The 21920-nt window shown below is 42.6% G+C and overlaps 1 protein-coding gene across 2 annotated transcripts in view; it reads right to left on the bottom strand.

Annotated features, from left to right (window-relative positions):
- The window catches only part of CAMK1 (calcium/calmodulin dependent protein kinase I), a 234217-nt gene extending 216823 nt beyond the window's left edge, over positions 1-17394 (bottom strand). Inside the window, exon 1 of one of the 2 annotated variants that reach the window (XM_082265775.1) lies at positions 17285-17394. In XM_082265775.1, the coding sequence (XP_082121901.1) occupies positions 17285-17378 (94 nt within the window). In that variant the 5' untranslated portion in view covers positions 17379-17394. The remainder of the gene's footprint in view (positions 1-17284) is intronic. The other variant, XM_082265774.1, reaches the window with a different exon arrangement.
- Between the last annotated feature and the right edge of the window lie 4526 nt (positions 17395-21920).

Here is a 21920-nt window from a genome sequence, read left to right as displayed (position 1 = left end):
GAGACTTTACACTTCTGGCACTCAAGGAGCATCAAAGTCCCAACCTTTATGTGTCTAAAGCCGCAAGTTAGGGTTAAGGTTAAAGGCTAGGGTTAGGGTGAGAGTACGGGGCTATCGGTAATGGCTAGGGCTAGCTGCAACCGCAACGGCCAGGGCCAGCAGCAATTGCTATGGTTAGGGCTAATCGCTGGGGTTAGGGCTAGATGTAGGATTAATCAATAGGCGTAATCATTAGGGTAAGCGGTAATCAGGGTTAGGGCTAGTGGTAGTTGTTAGGGTTAGCAGCAATCGTTAGGGTTAGCAGCAATCGTTAGGGTTAGCGGACTGCTAACCTTTAACCCTAACATGCGACATTGGACAAAAAAGGTTCCTGCATTACTTTGCCAGAGAGTGTAAAGTCGCAACAAAGTCGCACTCCATGAACAGAACTGTCATACTTTACTATTAGCCATAAAAAAAATAAGTAAAAAAACACAACATACACTTGAGTTTTTCGGTTCAATAAAGTCCGATACAAGCAAAATGCGAACTGCTGTGGAAAAAAAAAAAAATCCCTGGCCCTTTCAAAAAAAAAAAAAAAACGCACCGATTCAAAACGCACAGATGTAAATGATCTATAAGAGACTATGTTAAATGGGCCGTAGTGAGTTTCTGCAAAACGCACAGGTGTGAACCATGGGGTAACCGATGCACTCACTGAGCACCGTATAGCCCTGGTGCCCAACCGATGTAGCTGCATGAGCAAATGAGTGCAACTGCACTTGCAAAGTCCAGAGTCTGTTTGCCTTTAGGTAATCCAAAGAGCCTAAAGCTGGTGCTGTCCATCCAGATTCCAGCTGTCATCTTCTCCCATTATGATGAATAAGGGGCCCCTTTCCTGTCCAGTCATTATTGTAAATAAAGCTCCAGGCACTAACAACTGTTCTAAGTGGAACCCGAGTTAGGAAAGTAAAAGATTTGCTACAAGAAATGTTCCAAAAATGCTGATTGTGGCTAAACAAGACCCTGAAAATTGCACCTTTGGCTCCTTTTGAAAATAGCTGTTTGTGCCTTGAGCCTCACAGATGTAAATCTGCAGCGTGAGATCTTCTAAGACACTGCCCAGCGGCTGCTGCAGACCCTCCAATCAGCACTGCTCTCTCTGAGCCACTCTGTGCAGAAGAAACTGCGCATGCGCAGTGAGCTCTCCCCTTCTCTAGCTGAGCGGTCCTCCTTTGAATTCAGAGTTTAGGGACACCGACTGGTGTCAGTACAAAAAAAAAAAAAAAAAAAAAGACATATTGCAGCTACCCAGTTTTTCGGTGGCTGCAATAATTTTCTCTTAAAAAAAAAAAACAAAAAAACAGTTTGTCCTCCAGAAGGTTTTACCCCCTTCATGACCAGGCCATTATTTGCTACGCAGCACTTCACTACTTTAACTAGCAATTGCGTGGTCATGCAATGCTGTACCAAGACTACATTTATATACATTTTTTTTCACACAAATAGAGCTTTTTGTTGGTATATGATAATCTGTGTAATATATATTTATTTATTATACACACACATAATTATATATATATATATATATATATATATATATATATATATATATATATATATATGTGTGTGTGTGTCATTATATATCACACACAATATATATGTGTATGTATATATATGTGTGTGTGTGTGTGTGTGTGTGTGTGTGTGTGTGTGTGTGTGTGTGTGTGTGTGTGTGTGTGTGTGTGTGTGTGTGTATGTATATATATATATATATATATATATATATATATATATATATATATAATGTGTGTGATATATAACACACAAAATATATATATATATATATATATACATACATACATACATACATACATACATACATACATACATACATACATACATACATATACACATATACACATATACACACACCACTATTCTGGGGAAGGGTTTACAGTTTTTTTTTGTTTTGTTTTTTTTTGGTTGCTTATAGCAGTGTATTTCATTGCTATAAGCATTTTACTGAATGAAATGGATTCATTCATTGTGTTTTGTTGTGATTAGCTGTGATTGGCCAGAGCAGTGCAGATATGCTGTGATGGACCCTGTCCGTTAACATGTGATCACACTGACCAATAACAGCTAGCAATACGATTGTACACAATGGATGGAATGAAAGGAAGCCATCCATTGGTTTACAGCTGTCATGTGACCTGCTGTGACTGATCAAAGCAGTCACATTGTACACGCAGCGAGTCAGGACACTGATCAGTCATCAGCTGTGCCCAAACAGATCGATCAGCAGTGCGGCCTCGCGGGCGCAATCCGATAGGACGTTATTTGACGTCCAACCGGATCGACGAAAGACCGACCTGGCCGTCATTTTGTTCTTGGCCAGGCGGGAACTGGTTAAAAAACACTTGTATACGCATTTTTTATGGCAATGTGAATGAAACCCATTTATGTATACGTATCTTTATGCATTTAAACGCATCTATACGCAAGTATTTTACTGATCATTTTGTCCTAGAAGACACGTGTGTAACATCATCAGTAACATTTGGAAAATGTGAAGCCTTCTATAAAATAATAGTTGGTGATCCCGCCATGAAGGCCATTGTTCAGCCACTTCCTGTTATGGATGACAACACTCTGTCCCAGTCTCCAATCTGTTCTTTTGTATTGGCAGGCTGCAAGTGGTTGCTGTGACACTCATTACGTAGGGATATTCCAGTGTTGTCACCATCAGGAAACCCCCTGAGAAATGTCACGCAGCCATCGCTCAAGTGTTACATCTACTCTAAGGAAGGTGCTCAGCAGATGGTACGGATCCTGGAAAGAGTCCCAAATACAACTGATAAGATAAATCGTTCCAAGCTGATACGTCGGCGCTACGTGGGAATCGGCGTCATCCCAAATGTTAACCACTTGAGGAGCGCCCCACACAGATATACTGCGGCAGGGCGACCCTCCTGCGCCACATGACATACAGGAATGCGATTTCATGCACTGGGTCTGGGGCACACCGGGACCCGCCAATCGTTCACAGGAGAGGCAGAACGGCGGTCTGTCTATGTAAACAAGGCAGACCGCCATTCTGTCACAGAGGAAGATGGAGATCTCTGCTTTCCTTCAATTAGGCCATCCCTTCACAGTTAGTAAACACTCCCTAGGAACACATTTAACCCTTTGATCGCCCCTGATGTTAACCTCTTCCCCGACAGTGTTATTAGCACTAATCGCTGTATTAGTGTCACTGGTCCCCAAAAAAGGGTCACTTAGGAGTGGAATTTACTAAAACTATTGAGTGCTAAATCTGGTGCAGCTGTGCACGGTAGCCAATCAGCTTCTAACTTCAGCTTCTTCGATTAGGCTTTGACAAAAAAAAAAAAAAAACTGCAAGCTGATTGGTTTCTATTCACAGCTGCACCAGATTTTGCACTCTCCAGTTTTAGTAAATCAACCCCTAAGGCCCCTTTCACATGGCTTTGTTCCATCGACGGAGCCGTTCTGCTCAGCAGGGGATCGATCCCCGCTGTCCTCTATGGGGGAATTGGATCAGAACGGACCGCCTGTCCGCTCTCATCTGAACCTGATCCGCTGGACAGATGGCAAATAGGGTTTCCATCCGTCCGGATTTGACAGACAGGATCGGATCGGATGGCAGCGGACATGTCTCCACTGACATCCGCTGCCCCATAGGGATGCATGGAGCATCCGATCCAGTCCGCCTAAAAAAACTGACAGGCGGATCTGATCAGATCATATGTGTGAAAGGGGCCTTAGTGTCAAGATTTGTCCGCTGCAACAATGTTGCAATTTTTTTTTTTTAAACCACTTAAGCCCCGGAAGATTTTACCCCCATTCCGACCAGGGGGTATTTTGCGATTCGGCACTGCGTGACTTTAACGGACAATTGCGCGGTCGTGCGACGCTGTACCTAAACGAATTTGGCGTCCTTTTTTTCCCACAAACAGAGCTTTCTTTTGGTGGTATTTGATCACCTGTGCGATTTTTTGATCACGCGCTATAAAAAAAAGAGCGTCAATTTTGCAAAAATAGCAATATTTTTCACATTTTTTTATATGAAATTCCCCCTAAAAAAATGTAAAAATCAAAATTTTTTAAAATTTTTCGGCCAATTTGTTTTATGCTACCTATGTTTGGAAAAAAAAAAAAAAAAAAAAAAAAAAAAAAAAAATTGCAAAAAGCGTATTTTGATTGGTTTGCGCAAAAGTTATCGCGTTTACTAACAAAGGGAAAGATTTGTTGTTTTTTTTTTTAACGCGTAATGGCGGCGATCTGCGATTTTTTTTGCGGTACTGTGACATTGCGGCGGACAGATCGGACCCTTGACTGACATTTTTGACACTTTTGGGGTTACCAGTGACATTTCTACAGTAATCAGTGCTATATATATATGCACTGTTACTGTAAAAATACACTGGTAGTGAAGGGGTTAACTTTATTTGGGAGGGAGGGGCTGTGTGTCCCTAGGGGCGTGCTTTCTACTGTGATTGGCTGTGGCTTCAGCTGTAAGGACACTGATCAACGGATCTACATAGTAGATCCATGTGATCAGTGTCTTTGCAGCGAGGAGAATGACAGGCAGCTTGTTTACACAAGCTGCCTGACATTCTCCCTCTCCCCCGCCGATCGCCGAGTGGCCGGCGGACATCGGGTCCGCTGGTCACACGCGCGGGGGGGGTCCGTGACCACGCGGGAGCGCGCCTCCGGGGGCGCACGCTCGCTCCCTAGACCCTCACAAGCAAGCAACGTAGCCCTACGTTAGTTTGCCTGTGAGGGGCTGACCGCCGACGTAGATAGTCGTGCGGCGGTCGGCAAGTGGTTAACTGCCATTTTACCACGATTTAAGTTTTTTTATGCTTTTTTTTTGGGGGGGGGGGCACATTTAGAGACGCAAATCGAGGCAAATTTGCGGTAAAAAACGCACCACATGCTTTTCTGCAGCTTCTCCATTGAAGTCTATTGAAGCAAAAAAAAAAAAAAAAGCGCAAAATAAAACACCGTTTTACATTTAAAAAGTCCCGACCCTTTCCAAAAAGGCAGAGGCACAAAAATGCATTGATGGGAACGTGTTCCATAAAGCCCCGTACACACGTACCGATTGTCGGCCGTAAATATTCGGCCGACGACCGATTGGCCGATTGTCGGCTTGTTAGTATGATGCTTCCAACAGCGCATTTTCGGCCGAACAGAATCTGTCGTGCAAGCATTAAAATTTTTTTGTTGGCCAACACCAGAACGGCCGATTGTTCGCCAGTCAGTACAGATTTCGGCCGACAGACAGCAGATTTGCAAGACTGGGCATGCTCAGAAAAGGAAAAAGACAAGGAAAGTCGGCTGTTAGCCGACAAAATTCGTGTGCAGTCTTTTGCAGTTTTCAACAGACACGACAGCCATGGACAAAAGACGGCCGATCGTTCGGCCGACGATCGGTACGTGTGTACGAGGCTTTAGAACATATGTTAAAAAAACGTCCTGCATTTCTGCAAAAAAAAAAAAAAAAAAAAAAAAAAATCGCATTGGTATGAACGGAGCCTTCATCTACAGCCAAAAGTGGACCGTCCGGAGTGAAGGCAGGAAAGACGAGTAATAAAAACGATGTTACGGGGAAACGTAGACCAGGTCGAGCTGCTCCTATCAGGAAATGCCGAGGTCTGGGCTGCACAAAGCTGGTGTCTTCCTGGCAATGAATAATACAGGTTATATGTACACAGTTCTAATAATTACTTTTACAAGCATCACAGTTGCCAAAACACAATGTAATGTGGATACAAGCAAGATCCAGGAAAGTCAAAGATCTCTTAGAAGGGTAGCATAAGCCTCGGGTCAAACCGAATGCGGCTTGGAAATCGCCCTACGCAGCAGAGACCGAACCATGTCAGGCATTTGTGAATGCAGCCAAGAACGGCACAGGCACCAGGATTAACCCTTCTTCACACTGATGTGGCCTGCAATGCAACCGGTGACAAAAGGTTGCATGACAAGTGAAAACACATTTATTTCAATCAATGTGACTCAACTCACAGCGACTTTTAACCACTTCTGGACCGGAAGGATTTGCCCCTTTAATGACCAGGCCATATTTTGCGATTCGGCACTGCGTTACTTTACCGGACAATTGCGCGGTCGTGCGACGCTGTAACCAAATAAAATTCATGTCCTTTTTCCCCACAAATAGAGCTTTCTTTTGATGCTATTGATCACCTGTGTGATTTTTATTCATTGCGCTATAAACTAAAAAAAAAAAAAAAAAAAAAAAAAAAAAAAGAGCGACAATTCTGAAAAAAAAATAAATAAAAAAAAAAAAAACAATATTTTTAACATTCTGCTATATAAAATTCTCCCAAAAAAAAATAATTAAATTAATAATTAAATCACATTTAACATTTTAGGCCAATTTGTTTTCTGCTACATATTTTTGATAGAAAAAAAAATATATATCGCAATAAGCGTATTTTGATTGGTTTGCGCAAAAGTTATCGCGTCTACTAACTACAGGAAAGATTTGTCATTTTTTTTATTTTTTACTAGTAATGACGGCAATCTGCGTTTTTTTGTGGGACTGCGACATTGCGGCGGACAGATCGGACCCCTAACTGACATTTTTGACACTTTTGGAGAGGACCAGTGACATTACTACAGTAATCAGTGCTATAAATATGCACTGTTACTGTAATAATGACACTGGCAGGGAAGGTGTTCACATTGTGGGTGATCAAGGGGTTAAATGTGAGCCTAGGGGAGTGATTCTAACTGTGGGGGGGGGGGGAGGGGAGGGCGTGGGTTGTGAAATGATCATAGACATGTGATCCTATATAGAAGGATCACAGGTGCTCTATGATCATTCCAGGGAGAAGAACGGTCGGCTGTGTTTACAACTGCCGACTGTCCTCTCAGCGCGGAGCGATCGCGGGTGCCAGGTGGCAATCGGAACTGCCTGCCCCATGCATCGGAGTCCCCGCTGATGAGTGAGGGCGGGAGCGCGCCACCGGCAGCGCGTGTTTGCCCCCTAGCTGCCTGCGCACGACCGACAGACCTACGGCGGTTTGCGCAGGAGCGGCTGCCTGCATGGCATCTTTGTTTGACCCTCCTCTGCCCCTCTCCATCAGCATCAGGGTGACATTAGCTTGAGGGATGGTAGATGGAGCCTTTAGGTTTGACCTTATATTACATAGTATTGGTAAATCTAAAGGAGATTGTACAGTGTACGGCCAGCTTGGCACGCAACATGTAAAAAAATAAATATATCCGATACTAGCTTAAAAATATATATTTGTAAAAAATATATCTGATACCCCAAATCAGTCCCTCTTTAGCTGCAGAGGCAGCAGCCAGGGGTGTGCATTTTCCACAGCCACAGCAAGAATAATACCCCCAGTCATTTCAGCTCCCACCAATGCAACCCATTTAAAGCGCAACTCCACTTTGGTTTTGCAAAACCTTTTAACAAACTTTGTTGCAGATTCCTACCTTTTTTTATTCTGAAGAAATCCCTGTGTGCGCCTCTGTGCTGAGTGGGTCTAATCGGAGTGGTTTACAGCGATCCAAACTAACCCTTAAAGCGACACTAAATGATATCCTTATCTCTAAAAATAATCCATAAATATTCACTACTTAATGGCCCTGTAATCGTTTCTTCCATCGCCTTGGAATATCCTCATTGAGGTCTGAACCTCTCCTCCCCCACCCCCCTTGGAACGAGCAGTGCATGTTATTTGCAGTCATGTGCAGTGCTCTATGCACACTAGAAATCCCTTAATCCACCTGAGGAGGGAGCAAGAGAGGGTGGCTACGTCCCTACATACAGAGGGACCATGGGAGGAACGTAGCCACCCTCTTACAGGAAGTCAGATCACAGCAGGAAGATATAGGAGATATGGAGGAGGCTGGGAACAATAGAAGGGACTTTTCCGAGTTCAGAACACATTCTGGAATAGCGATTTTTTTTATAAATCTCACTTCGGTCCAGTTTAGATATCACGCTATAGGTACGAGTGTTCCTGCTTGCGAACTTAAAAGTGCGGTTTAAGCACATTTCCGCTTGTCCCTCATAGGGCAGCCCATTGGTTTCAACGGGCTGCCCTATGCGCGTTTGTTTCCCTAAAGCAGCTCACACCCCTTTTTTCTGCGGCAAGCACAACACAATTTTTAAATGCGCCTTTTGCCATGAGAGCCTATTGGATGGAAAATCACAGCAAAAAAAAAAAAAAAAAAAAAAACGCACCGCCTTTGGGGTGGCACACAGACGCTTGTTTTGCCGGGATCTAGAATCGTGGGAAGCATTGCAGCGTTTCTGCCCACTATTCCAAATCACCTAATGTGAAAGGGGGGGGGGGGCACCTAAAATAGGAGTTGTGGCTGAAGTAACCAGAGTCAAAATGTTTAAAGGGTAACTCCACTTTCATGGGGGAAAAAAGTAGCAAATAAGAAAAAACAATATAGTAGGGCTGGGCGATATGGCTGAAAACTGTATCACGATATCAGTGTTTCATATCGGTCGATATCGATATATATTGATATTTTTTATTACCCATTTAAAATAAGGACCCTAGGGTGAGAATGCAGGGCGGCGGGCATGGTGCAGGAGAATGCAGGGTGACTGGCATGGTGCAGGAGAATGCAGGGTGACTGGCATGGTGCAGGAGAATGCAGGGTGACTGGCATGGTGCAGGAGAATGCAGGGTGACTGGCATGGTGCAAGAGGATCCGGGGTTGTGGGCATACTACGGGAGATGCAGTGCTGTGGGCATGGTACAGGTAGACCATGCCCGCAGCACTGCATCCCTTGTAGTGTGCCCGCAGCCCTGCATAACGGCAGGTAGTGAAGCTGTTTCACTTACCTGTTCCAGAGGCGCCTTCGTTTTAAAAATGGCGCCGCCCGGCGCCGATACGTCATTGCGCACCCGCCGCCACCGCTCGTGTAATTTCGGCTATTCTCGGACTCTCCCGAGCGGCGGCGGCGTGTGCGCAATGACGTGTTGGCGCCGGGCGGCGCCATTTTTAAAAGTTTAAACCCGGAGCGGACTTTTCGATTTATCGTTCAAGTTTTCTTATTGCTATCGAGCACGGGACTATCGCGATACCTATCGGTATCGTTTTATCGCCCAGCCCTACAATATAGTGTATAGAATTGCGACACAAATCATATTGTAATTGAACGTTATTAAAAATGACCTTTCCTTTTTAATCCGAAGCTGTAGTCATTTTCTGAAAATGCAATACAATATGGCCGCCTGGAGCTGTTCTGTACACAGAATGTATACTGACCACACCCCCAGAAACATCCATTTCCTGCTTGTGTGATTGGCTCACCAATTTTCCCAGAAGTCTGCACTAAGATACAAGTCAGATTTCTGGCATCCCCTGCAACACAAATGTCATTTTTGGTGAGATACTCCCAATAGGAACACGTCTAAAGGGATGCAGGACCAGCAGATTTCCTCATTAGTGCTCTGCAGCTGCACAGCTGATAGATAATTATGAAACCACTCCCGTTTGACCCACTCAGCACAGAGGAACAAACAATGATTTCTTCAGAACAACTAAATGGTAGGAATCTGCAACAAAGTTTGTTATAATCCTTGTAATGTACAGAGATCACCCAGAGGGGAATGTTTTTTTCTCAACAAAAGTGGAGTTACGCTTTAAATTTAAATGGATACATTTGTTTTCTATGTATTATAAATAGTTAGATTATATAGAATAAAGCTCAAATCACATATGCGAATTGGATGCTTTTTGAACTGCCTCCGATTCGCACGACATGTGAACAGAACCGGCTTTCTATGGAGTCGGCTCACGTGTGTTCGTGCCGACCGCTGTCTGTTTTTATCCACTTGCCGACCAGCTGCTGTAGTTTTACTGCGGCAGGTCGGCTCTATTACGCGAAACAACGTACATGTACGTCTTTTTGTGTACTAGACAGTGGGGGTGCGCGCGGGCCGCTGAGGGCGTGCACACGTGCCGATTGGCCAGAGGGGGTGCCAATCAGTGGGTCCGGCGGACGCGATAGCTCCCCATGGAGACGGAATAGCAGTTTGCAAAAACAAGGCAGACCGCCGTTATGTCACAGATGAACACAGAGATCTGGTGTGCCTGCTATTCAGGAACACAGATCTCTATGTTCATCTATTGAGTACATCCCCCACACAGTTAGAAAGCACTCCCTAGGAGCACACTTAATTCTTCGATCGCCCCTGGTGTTAACCCCTTCCCTGCCACTGTCATTAGTACAGTAACCGTGCATATTTTTAGCACTGATTACTGTAATGTCACTGGTCCCCTCAAAAAAGTCAGTTAGGGGTCTGATTTGTTCATTGCAATGTCGCAGTACCGCAAAAAAAAAAAAAAAAAAAAAAAAAAAAAAAAAAAACACCGCTGATCGTCGCCATTACTAGTAAAAAAAAATAAAAGTAAAAAATGACAAATCTTTCCCCTAGTTTATAGACGCAATAAGTGTATGATTGGTTTGCGCAAAAGTTATCGGGATTTTTTTTTTTTTTTTTTTTTTTTAAACCAAAGACATGTAGCAGAATACATTTTGATCAAAAAAAATAAAAAAAGAAAATCAAAATTACATTTTTTTTTATTTTTTTTTCACCCCCCCCCCCCTCAAAATTATGGGTTTTTTTTCATTAATAACCCAAAAGAATAAAAAAACTCAAATACCACCAAAAGAAGGTTCTATTTGTGCGAAAACAAAATGATATAAAATGGATTTTGGATACAACGTTTCATGATTGCGCAATTGCCAGTTAAAGTAGTGCAGTGCTGATTAGCCAAGAAAAAAAATGCTCTGTGCATGGAGGGTAAAATCTTTCAGAGCCGAGTTGAATAATAATAATAAAAATCAATAATAATAAATATTTATATTAATAATTCTAATAATACTAATATAATAATATAATAATATTAGAATATTTATAATATTATACAAACAGTTAAAAAAAAATTCAATCAAATCAGTGGACACCAATGCCCAAGCGGCAGTTGCTACTTGATCAATCAGTCTCCCAATAATCAATCAATGCGGTCGCACTACAGAACCCTTTAGCGGAGCGGCAGAAGATGGCGCTCTCTTCCTAAGAGGTTTCCACAGCAGCTGTGCCACTGATCAGTGATGCCCAACTAATGCGGCTTCCTATCTGTATCCAGATCTGGGCCACTCGGATTAATTTGGCCCGCAGTGAAAAATCTGTCGGCGGCCCCCCGGGAGTGGGTCAGATGGAGGCATGGTTGGCTGGGCGGCAGTCCTGTGTGCGGAGGGGGCTCTGTGGAGGGGGGGGGGGGCACAGGCTGCATCCTATAGATGTAGTCACATTGTAAGGATCCTCAGGGACACTTTGTAGCTGATCGGTGACCTGACCTGGGGGGCGCACTGATTCCTAAAAGCCGGGCGCGCCGAAACGCTGCACTGATCCCTCTTCGCCACTTTCTGGGCTAGAGAGTTTGTAAATTGGTCGCAGATCCTCGCCCATCGCTGAGATTTAAAAAACGCACGCAAATCGGTCAGATTTCAGCCCCCCGGTATCACTGGCCGCGTTTGAATAGATTTAAAAAATTACTTTTCACCATTTAACCTCCGCTCATTGATAACGCACAGAGCACAGATTGTTTATTGCAACTAAAGTTCATCACTTTTTTTTTTTTTTTTTTTTTTAATACTTGAAAGAATGCAGCAAGTTGAACAAAACTTGCCTGCAGCTGAGGGAGTGAGACTTCAAGTTGAAAAAAAAAAGAAAAAAGAAAGAAGAAGAATATGGCAGGGGGGGGGGGGGTGTCCTGTCGCCAGAACCCCCCAAAGGACAGAATAAAGATGGATACACTCTATACAACTTTTGTTGTACAATTCTCTTTAGATTTACCTTCAACTATGTAGTATAAAGCTGGTCATATACTATACAAAAAAAAAAAGAAAAAGAAAAAGAAAAAAAGGAAAAAGAAAAAAAGGAAAAAGAAAAAAAGGAAAAAGAAAAAGAAAAAAAGAGGAAAAAGGAAAAAGAAAAAGAAGAAAAAAAGAGGAAAAAGGAAAGAGGAAAAAGAAAAAGAAAAAGAAGAAAGAGAAGAAAAAGAAAGAGAAAGAGAAAGAGAAGAAAAAGAAAGAAAAAGAAAAAGAGGCCGTGATTCGGACAGTTCGTTCGGTTTTCAGCCAGTTATTGGGCACAAATTGGTAAACGGTTGTGACATTGAGCCAAGAGATCGAAGGACAAGTTTGGAAATGTTCTGCCGGACGACCAATAAATTGAAAGGTTAATGTGTTTCTCTCCTGAACTGTTTGCACTAAATGTATGAAACAAACTGAACGAAAAACTGATTCATTTAACGATTTATCGTTCGAAATTCGGTCATTACATGATGGCACGATCGTCTGCTCTCACGGCCGATTTTTCCTTTTTCGAAAATGAGCTTGAACGATTTTTCGGCAAGTGTATGGCCAGCTTACGGGCCGGCCTGACTGCATACAAATTGTAAGTGTTTAGGTGTGACCTCATTATATGGTTTTGGTAAATCTAAAAGAAAAAAAATCTAAAGACAATTGTATAGTGTGTATCCAGCTTAAGTTAGAGGTCCAACCTACCCATCGCAACCCTCCCTGTGAGTTTGCTTTTTTTATCAAGAATGCAGCAAAAGAAACAAGACTTCCTTGCAGCAGAGGGAGTGAGACTTCAAGTCTACGACTGTGGGGGGAGGGGGGGGACCTTTTGACCTCGTTCAGACAGGGGCGACGCTACTTGCTGGGGCGACCTGTGAAGTCGCGGTGCATAGCGTGCACCGCAACCTCGGCGCGACATGTACGGACTTCATATCATTGAAGTCAATGCAGGTCGCCTCAAAGTAGCTCCGGACCCTTTTCTAAGTCGGAGCGACTTGTGTCGCTCCTATTAGAACGGCTCCTGTGCTAATCTATGGCAGGCGACCCACCGCGACTTGTCAGGCGACCAAGTCGCGCTAGTGTGACCGGGGACTTAAAAGACGGACATAAAGGAGACTTCTATCCTTGAAAGGATGAACAGAAAGGTAAAAAAATAAAAATAAATATGGAGTGAGCGGGACTGTTCAGCTGCTGATCATCAGATAAAAATAAATATTGTTTATTTGTTACAGATAAAGTTTATTGTTGTTGTCGGTTATTCAATATTTATTTTTATCTGATGATCAGCAGCTGAACAGTCCCGCTCCCTCCATTGTTTCCTCCCTTTCGGTTCACCTCCAAAAGCACAGATTGAGCCAGGGATCCAATCTACTTATCAGGTCCTTTCCTGTGAGTGTTTTCTTTTTATGATCAAGAATGCAGCATGGGAGACAAGACTTCCTTTGCTGCAGAAGAAGTGAGACTCCAAACCAAATTAATAATAATAATAATAATAATACAGTGGGAGGATCTTGACACTAGAAACCCCCAAAGCACAGAGCTGGTAGTCCAACATACTCATTGAGACTCTTCCTGTGAGTGTTTTCTTTTTTATGGTCAAGAATGCAGCGAGAAGGAAGAGATTTCCTTTCCTTTGCAGCTGAAGAAGTGAGACTCCAAACTAAATATTATTATTATTATTATTATTATTATTAATACAGTGGGAGGATCTTGACATTAGAAACCCCCAAAGCACAGAGCTGGTAGTCCAACATACTCATCAAAACTCTTCCTGTGAGTGTTTTCTCTTTTTTTTTTTTTTTATGATCAAGAATGCAGTTAGAACGAGATTTCCTTTGCAGCTAAAGAAGTGAGACTCCAAACTACAATATCATTATTTTTATTATTAATAATAATAATAATAATAATAATGGAGGATCTTGACACTAGAAACCCCCAAAGCACAGAATGAGCTGGTAGGCCAACATACACAAGAGGACCTCCGTGTATTTTTTTTTTTTTTTCCATAAGGAAGAATGCAGCAGGAGGAACAAGACTTCCTTTGCAGCCAAAGAAGTCAGACACCAAATAAAAAAAATAAAAAATAATAAACAGCAGGAGGATCTTGTCATTAGAAACCTCAAGGAACGGAATAGGCTGGGGGTTTCGGCAGGATCTCCTGCTGTATTTTATTTTTGGGAAACTGAGTCTCACTCTTTCTGCTGCAAAAAAAAAAAAAATACCACAGGGGGATTTTGTCACCAGAATGAGCTGGTGGTCAAATCTTCTCATCAGGACCTTCCCCCGTTTTGTTTTACTATCAAGAGTGCAGCAAGAGGAACAAGACTTCCTTTGCAGCGGAATAAGGGAGACTCCAAAATAAAATAAAATATTACAGCAGGAGGATCTTGTCACTAGAAACCCTCAAAGGACAGAATTAGCTGCTACTCCAACCTATTTAAAAGGGACTTCCTTGTATTTATTTTTTTTAAGAATGCAGCAAGAGGAACAAGACTTCCTCTGCAGCAAAAGTGAGACTCCCAAATTAAAAAAAATAAATAAATAAAAAAAATATTACTAATATATATATATATATATATATATATATATATATATATATATATATATATATATATATATATATATATATATATATATATATATATATATATATATATATATATATATATATATATATATATATATATATATATATATATATATATATAACAAATAAATATTATAGAAGGAGAGCTTGTCACTAGAAACCCTGAAAGGACAGAATTAGCTGCTAGTTAAAAAGGGACTTCCTTCTATTTTATTTATTTTTTTAGGATGAAGAATGAACAAGACTTCCTCTGCAGCGAAAGAAGTGAGACTCCCAAATTTAAAAAAATAATAATAAAAATATTACAATATATATTACAAATAAATATTACAGGAGGAGGATTTTGTCACTAGAAACCCTGAAAGACAGAATTAGCTGCTACTTTGACCTATTTAAATGGACCTCCTATTTTTTTTTTTTTTTTTTTTTTTAGGATGAAGAATGCAACAAGAGGAAGAAGACTTCCTTTGCAGTGGAAGATGTGAGACTCCAAATAAAAATAAATAAAAAACACAGCAGGGGGATATTGTCACCAGAACCTCCACAAGACAGAATGGGGGGGGGGGGGGGTAGCACTGGAACCTCCCTGTACATTTTCTTTTTTTTTTTTTAAATAAAAAAATGCAGCAAGAGGAAGAAGACTTCCTTTGTAGCAAAAGAAATTAGACTTTAAAAAAATAAATAAAAATACAGCAAGATGATCTTGTTGCCAGATAGAATAAGCTGGGGGGGGGTCTGGCAACAAGACCCCCCACTCTATTTTATTTTTTAACCTGGAGTCTCGCTCCTTCTGCTGCAAAAAAATATAAGAGGGGGATTTTTGTTGCCAGAGTGGTGCAATTTAGGATTTGGTAGCGATGGGCTGACCCCCCTCCCCCCTGACATCTGACACAGCAGCCCAGATGTTCCCAAAATGCAGAGGTCAAGGGGGGGAGGGGGGGGTCACCATCAGAGGTGTCACCTGTGCACCCACAGGGCTTATCTGCAGCCGGTCCAGCACACAGCCTGTCAAATCCAGGATTAAAGGGGACATCCCATAAGAAGCCTACACCTCCAGGATCCCCCAAAGCACAGAATGAGCTGGTAGGCCAACATACACAAGAGGACCTCCGTGTATTTTTTTTTTTTTTCCATAAGGAAGAATGCAGCAGGAGGAACAAGACTTCCTTTGCAGCCAAAGAAGTCAGACACCAAATAAAAAAAATAAAAAATAATAAACAGCAGGAGGATCTTGTCATTAGAAACCTCAAGGAACGGAATAGGCTGGGGGTTTCGGCAGGATCTCCTGCTGTATTTTATTTTTGGGAAACTGAGTCTCACTCTTTCTGCTGCAAAAAAAAAAAAAAAATACCACAGGGGGATTTTGTCACCAGAATGAGCTGGTGGTCAAATCTTCTCATCAGGACCTTCCCCCGTTTTGTTTTACTATCAAGAGTGCAGCAAGAGGAACAAGACTTCCTTTGCAGCGGAATAAAGGAGACTCCAAAATAAAATAAAATATTACAGCAGGAGGATCTGGTCACTAGAAACCCTCAAAGGACAGAATTAGCTGCTACTCCAACCTATTTAAAAGGGACTTCCTTGTATTTATTTTTTTTTTAAGAATGCAGCAAGAGGAACAAGACTTCCTCTGCAGCAAAAGTGAGACTCCCAAATTAAAAAAAATAAATAAATAAAAAAAATATTACTAATATATATATATATATATATATATATATATATATATATATATATATATATATATATATATATATATATATATATAACACATAAATATTATAGAAGGAGAGCTTGTCACTAGAAACCCTGAAAGGACAGAATTAGCTGCTAGTTAAAAAGGGACTTCCTTCTATTTTATTTATTTTTTTAGGATGAAGAATGAACAAGACTTCCTCTGCAGCGAAAGAAGTGAGACTCCCAAATTTAAAAAAATAATAATAAAAATATTACAATATATATTACAAATAAATATTACAGGAGGAGGATTTTGTCACTAGAAACCCTGAAAGACAGAATTAGCTGCTACTTTGACCTATTTAAATGGACCTCCTATTTTTTTTTTTTTTTTTTTTTTTTTTTAGGATGAAGAATGCAACAAGAGGAAGAAGACTTCCTTTGCAGTGGAAGATGTGAGACTCCAAATAAAAATAAATAAAAAACACAGCAGGGGGATATTGTCACCAGAACCTCCACAAGACAGAATGGGGGGGGGGGGGGGGGTAGCACAGGAACCTCCCTGTACATTTTTTTTTTTTTTTTTTTTTTTTTTTTTAAATAAAAAAATGCAGCAAGAGGAAGAAGACTTCCTTTGTAGCAAAAGAAATTAGACTTTAAAAAAATAAATAAAAATACAGCAAGATGATCTTGTTGCCAGATAGAATAAGCTGGGGGGGGGGTCTGGCAACAAGACCCCCCACTCTATTTTATTTTTTAACCTGGAGTCTCGCTCCTTCTGCTGCAAAAAAATATAAGAGGGGGATTTTTGTTGCCAGAGTGGTGCAATTTAGGATTTGGTAGCGATGGGCTGACCCCCCTCCCCCCTGACATCTGACACAGCAGCCCAGATGTTCCCAAAATGCAGAGGTCAAGGGGGGAGGGGGGGGGTCACCATCAGAGGTGTCACCTGTGCACCCACAGGGCTTATCTGCAGCCGGTCCAGCACACAGCCTGTCAAATCCAGGATTAAAGGGGACATCCCATAAGAAGCCTACACCTCCAGGATCTGTCCCCGGCTCACAGGTTGGACCCCCCCCCCTCCCCTCTTCCCCCCATGGACCGGTCCATGCCCCCCTGCACTCCCCATACATTCCCCTTACCTGGGGGCAGGATGCTGCACTGACACGTCCGCTCAGGATGAGCCCTTTGTGCGCTCTGCTCTCTCCGCTCCCCCAGCGGCAGCAGCCAGCCCATTCCTCCCTGCCCAGCACTGATGTCAGCGCAGACTGCGAGGGGCGGGGCCCCACACCAGCGCTCAGCCAGTGGTGGCGTGGGAGGGCGTGTGCTTGTCGAGGGGACGGGCGTGGCTTGCGCTCAGCGCTGTCCTGGGAGAGGAGTTCATTCACTGTCACCGGACAGAGGGGCAGAGGGCAGCCAATCAGAGCGCGCCCTGGGCACAAGGGGGCATCGGGCGGCCAATCACAGCGCGATTTGGGCACAGGGGGTCACCAGTAGCAGAAAGCTGATCACAATGCAGATAGATTCCCTGCAGGCTGCATTCATCGCTATCAGATTTCACCCCTGATACGTTTTTAGGCCTCATGCACACAGGAATATGAAATGAGGATGCATTTTATTACCAGAACATGGCAGAAATAAAATGGGCCAGTTCACACCATAGAAACGCAGTCCGGATGCATACAGGCGTTTCGGATCGTGGGCAGAATTGCTGCGATTCTGCCTGCGATTCCAAACCAATGCAAGTTATGGGACGCCCGAACGATTCGTGCCTTGCAATGGCACCCCAAACGCGGCGCGATTTTGCCGCGATTGTTGCCCCCAAACCAGTGCAAGTCACGGGACGCCCAAACGATTAATGACTTGCAATGGCACCCCAAAGCGGTGCGATTTTGCCGCGATTGTTGCCCGATGAATCGCCTAGGCTCCGTTCACATATAGGCGTTACGGATCACGTGCAGAATTGGCGCGATTCCGAACCATTGCAAGTCACGGGACGCCTGAGCAATTCCCGTGACTTGCAATGGCACCCCAAATTCTGCGCGATTTTGCCGCGATTGTTGCCCCCAAACCAGTGCAAGTCACAGGACACCTGAACGATTCCCATGACTTGCAATGGCACCCCAAACGTGGTGCGATTTTGCCAGGATTGACACCCCTGAACCATTGCAAGTCACGGGACACCCAAACGATTCGTGACTTGCAATGACACCCCAAACGCGGCGTGATTTTGCCGCGATTGTCGCCCCCGAACCATTCCAATTCATGGGACGCCCGAGCAATTCCTGTGCCTTGCAATGGCACCCCAAACGCGGTGCAATTGTTGCCCAATGAATCGCCTAGGCTCCGTTCACATATAGGCGTTTCGGATCGCGTGCGGAAATTCAGAACCATTGCAAGTCACCGGACGCCCGAGCGATTCCTGTGCCTTGCAATGACACCCCAAACGCGGCACGATTTTGCCCCCCGAGGAATCATGGTAAAATTGCACAAACAGAATCACGGGACGCCAAACTGAAGTTCTTGTACTTCTTTTGGGCGTCAGGCATCCCGCGATTCTGTTTGCGCGATTTTACCGCAATTCCTCGGGCGGCAAAATCACACCGCGTTTGGGGTGTCATTGCAAGTCACGGAAATCACTCGGGCGTCCCGTGACTTGCAGTGGTTCGGAATCGCGGCAATTCTGCACGCGATCCGAAACGCCTATATGTGAACGGAGCCCAAGGACCAGTTCCCACCATAAAAACGCAGTCCAGATGGGTTCTGGGGACTTTTCTGCATGCGCATATTTGATATAGTCCAGTGTATTCTTCCCCCTCTTTTTTCTTAACCTTAAAGAGGTTGTAAACTCAGTTACATTTTATTTATTTTTTTTACAAGCTGAAAGAGAAAGACATAATGAGCTAGTATGCATCGCATACTAGCTCATTATGAAATACTTACCTTAGAACGAGCCCCCGCCGTGCCACCCGCTTACCTCTATGACGGGCGACTGGACATGTCGCCCGTCATAGAGGTAAGCGGGTGGCACGGCGGGGACTCGTTCTAAGGTAAGTATTTTATAATGAGCTAGTATGCGATGCATACTAGCTCATTATGTCTTTCTCTTTCAGCTTGTAAAAAATCTTCCGGGATCGCGGCATCCAGCCATCTGATTGGCCGAAGCCACGGAGATGTCACGACGGCCGGAGCCGATGGTCACGGCACGGGGCTCTGAAGAAACGGCACCAGCAGCCGTTCCTTCAGAGCGCATGCGCCAGTGATGTCATTGGCTGCATGTAAGGTAAATATCTCCTAAACGGTACATGTTTAGGAGATATTTACAGTGCCTATAGGTGAGCCTTATCATAGGCTTACCTATAGGTAAAAGTGTCAGAGGAGGGTTTACATCCTCTTTAAATAAGTACATGTGTGTTCCGTGCGTTTTTCATGTGTTTTACTGTAATCCAGTACAGTCCTGTGCAGAAAAAATGCACCTTTTTTTCTGGAACATACAGCACTGGTGTGAACAATGCCATTGAAAACCATATAACCTACTATCCATGCGTTTTTGATGCAGAAAAAAAACACACTGGACTGCATGTGGTGTGAACTGGCCCTTAGGGCGGGTTCACACCACAAAAACTCACTTCAGATCCGTTCAGGATGCTTTTTTGCATGCACATTTTTCACGCTTTTTTGATGCGTTGCAGCTTGTTCTCCTTTTTGTAGGTGTGAACTCGCCCCTAGTATTGTGTTTCTATGCAAATTTATGAGAATATGCATGCGCATATACATATAATATAAATATATATAATTATATAAATAAAATAATATATATATTATATTATACATTTATATATATATATATATATATATGTAAACTTATACTGCTGGCTACAATATTAACCCCTTCCCATGAATTGAAATTTATTAAAATTAATTAAAATTATTTAAATAATTATTTTTATTATTAATATCTATTTTTTTTTTTCTTCTATTGGTTGAACTAGATAGGGCAGACCATCTAGTAAAAAGTATTTCTTCAACCTGATTAATTATGTAACCAATAAATTCCAACGAACAGCAGAACCGCATCCGCTGAATGGATGTAAGTGTGCATCTGTGGAGGGGGAAGGTGGGTTAGGTAAGGTCAGAGGAAGGTGCAACAAGGAAAAATGCACTTTGTTTGAAAGCACACTAATCCTTAATACATTTTATTTACCACAAGTTCATTTTAATGCAAAAATCTGAATTTCTACTTCCATCTTCACTAAGCATCTCCATCCTCTCTGCGCTCCTCATCATGTATAATGTATGATGTATTGATGCGTTGAGTATAGTAAGTATCCGTCTATCACTATCCCTGGCCTTTGGGGTGGGGAATGTTCTCCCTTGTGTTACTTTATTGATCCAGCGTAAAAAACCGGGGACATGTGTTCTTACAGACATCAGTACAAAATGCTCACTTTACTCCGCGGAGATGCATTTGTGTTTAATTAGTGTTTTTACGCCAGCTGGGTCTGTATATGTGAGAACATTTATTGAATAATAGAAGCAATAAGGGAATTAAACACAATCCTACCATCACAAAGTGAAAATAGATCGCAATGCTTGGGACAGTGTTCATTTTGGCAGCAAATTTAGATTTAGTTATAGTCTTTTGACTGAAATGGCATTTTAGTTTTTGTCGTATTTTATTTATTTATTAATGTATAAAGCGCTGTAAATTTACACAGTGCTTTACATATACATTGTACATTCACATCAGTCCCCGCCCTCAAGGAGCTTACAATCTAAGGTCTCTAACTCACATACATACACAGTAGGGCCAATTTTTTTTATACAGGATCCAATTTACCTACCAGCATGTCTTTGGAGTGTGGGAGGAAACCGGAGTACCCGGAGGAAACCCACGCAGGCACAGGGAGAACATGCAAACTCCAGGCAGGTAGTGTCGTGGTTGGGATTCAAACCAGTGACCCTCTTGCTGCTAGGTGAAAGTGGTAACCACTACACCACTGTATTTTAGTCATCTGAATTGTTTTAGTTTTAGTCATATTTTAGTCGACTAAATCTACAGGCATAGGGCTTCTCTCCACCTGGGCGTTTTTGTTGCAGGAATTTATCGGGCATTTTTGGAGGCAGGCATGATTTTTTTGGATTTAGTGTCTGGGGGGTCTAACAAGTGTACCTGTGAAGTTTCATCTCTGTAGCATGTCCAGAACCAGAAAAAAAAGATCATTTTCTTATAATTATTAATAGAGCAGGGTAGTGGCTCCTCTCCACCTGGGCGATTTGTTGCTGGCATTTATCGGGCATTTTTATTTACACTTTTTAGACCCCCTAGACACTAAATCAATTAAAAAAAGTAATTCCTGCCTCCAAAAATGCCTGATAAATGCCTGCAACTAAAACGCCCAGGTGGAGAGAAGCCATATGCCTGTGCTACTAAAAATCATAAGAAAAATTATCTTTTTTTCCTGGTTCTGGACATGCTACAGAGCTGAAACTTCCCAGGTACACCTTTTAGACCCCCCAGACACTTAATCCAAAAAAAGTAATTCCTGCCTCCAAAAATGCCTGATAAATTCCTGCAACAAAAACGCCCAGGTGGAGAGGAGCCATATGCCTGTGCTATTAAAAATTCTAAGAAAAATGCAATTTTTTTCTTGTTCAGGATCATTTTAATGGAAAGTCGGATCACAAGTCGGACCACAAGTTGCTTCAAATAAGATAAGGAGGCGACTCCCATTGAAGTCTATGGGACAAGTCGGATACAAGTCGCCTCAAAGTAGT

The sequence above is a fragment of the Pelophylax lessonae genome, assembly GCF_965119305.1.
Source record: "Pelophylax lessonae genome assembly, chromosome: 8".
NCBI classification, from domain to species: Eukaryota; Metazoa; Chordata; class Amphibia; order Anura; family Ranidae; genus Pelophylax; species Pelophylax lessonae.
The sequence above is the reverse complement of the archived record's forward strand: the minus strand, read 5'-3'. Positions and strand labels throughout refer to the sequence as shown.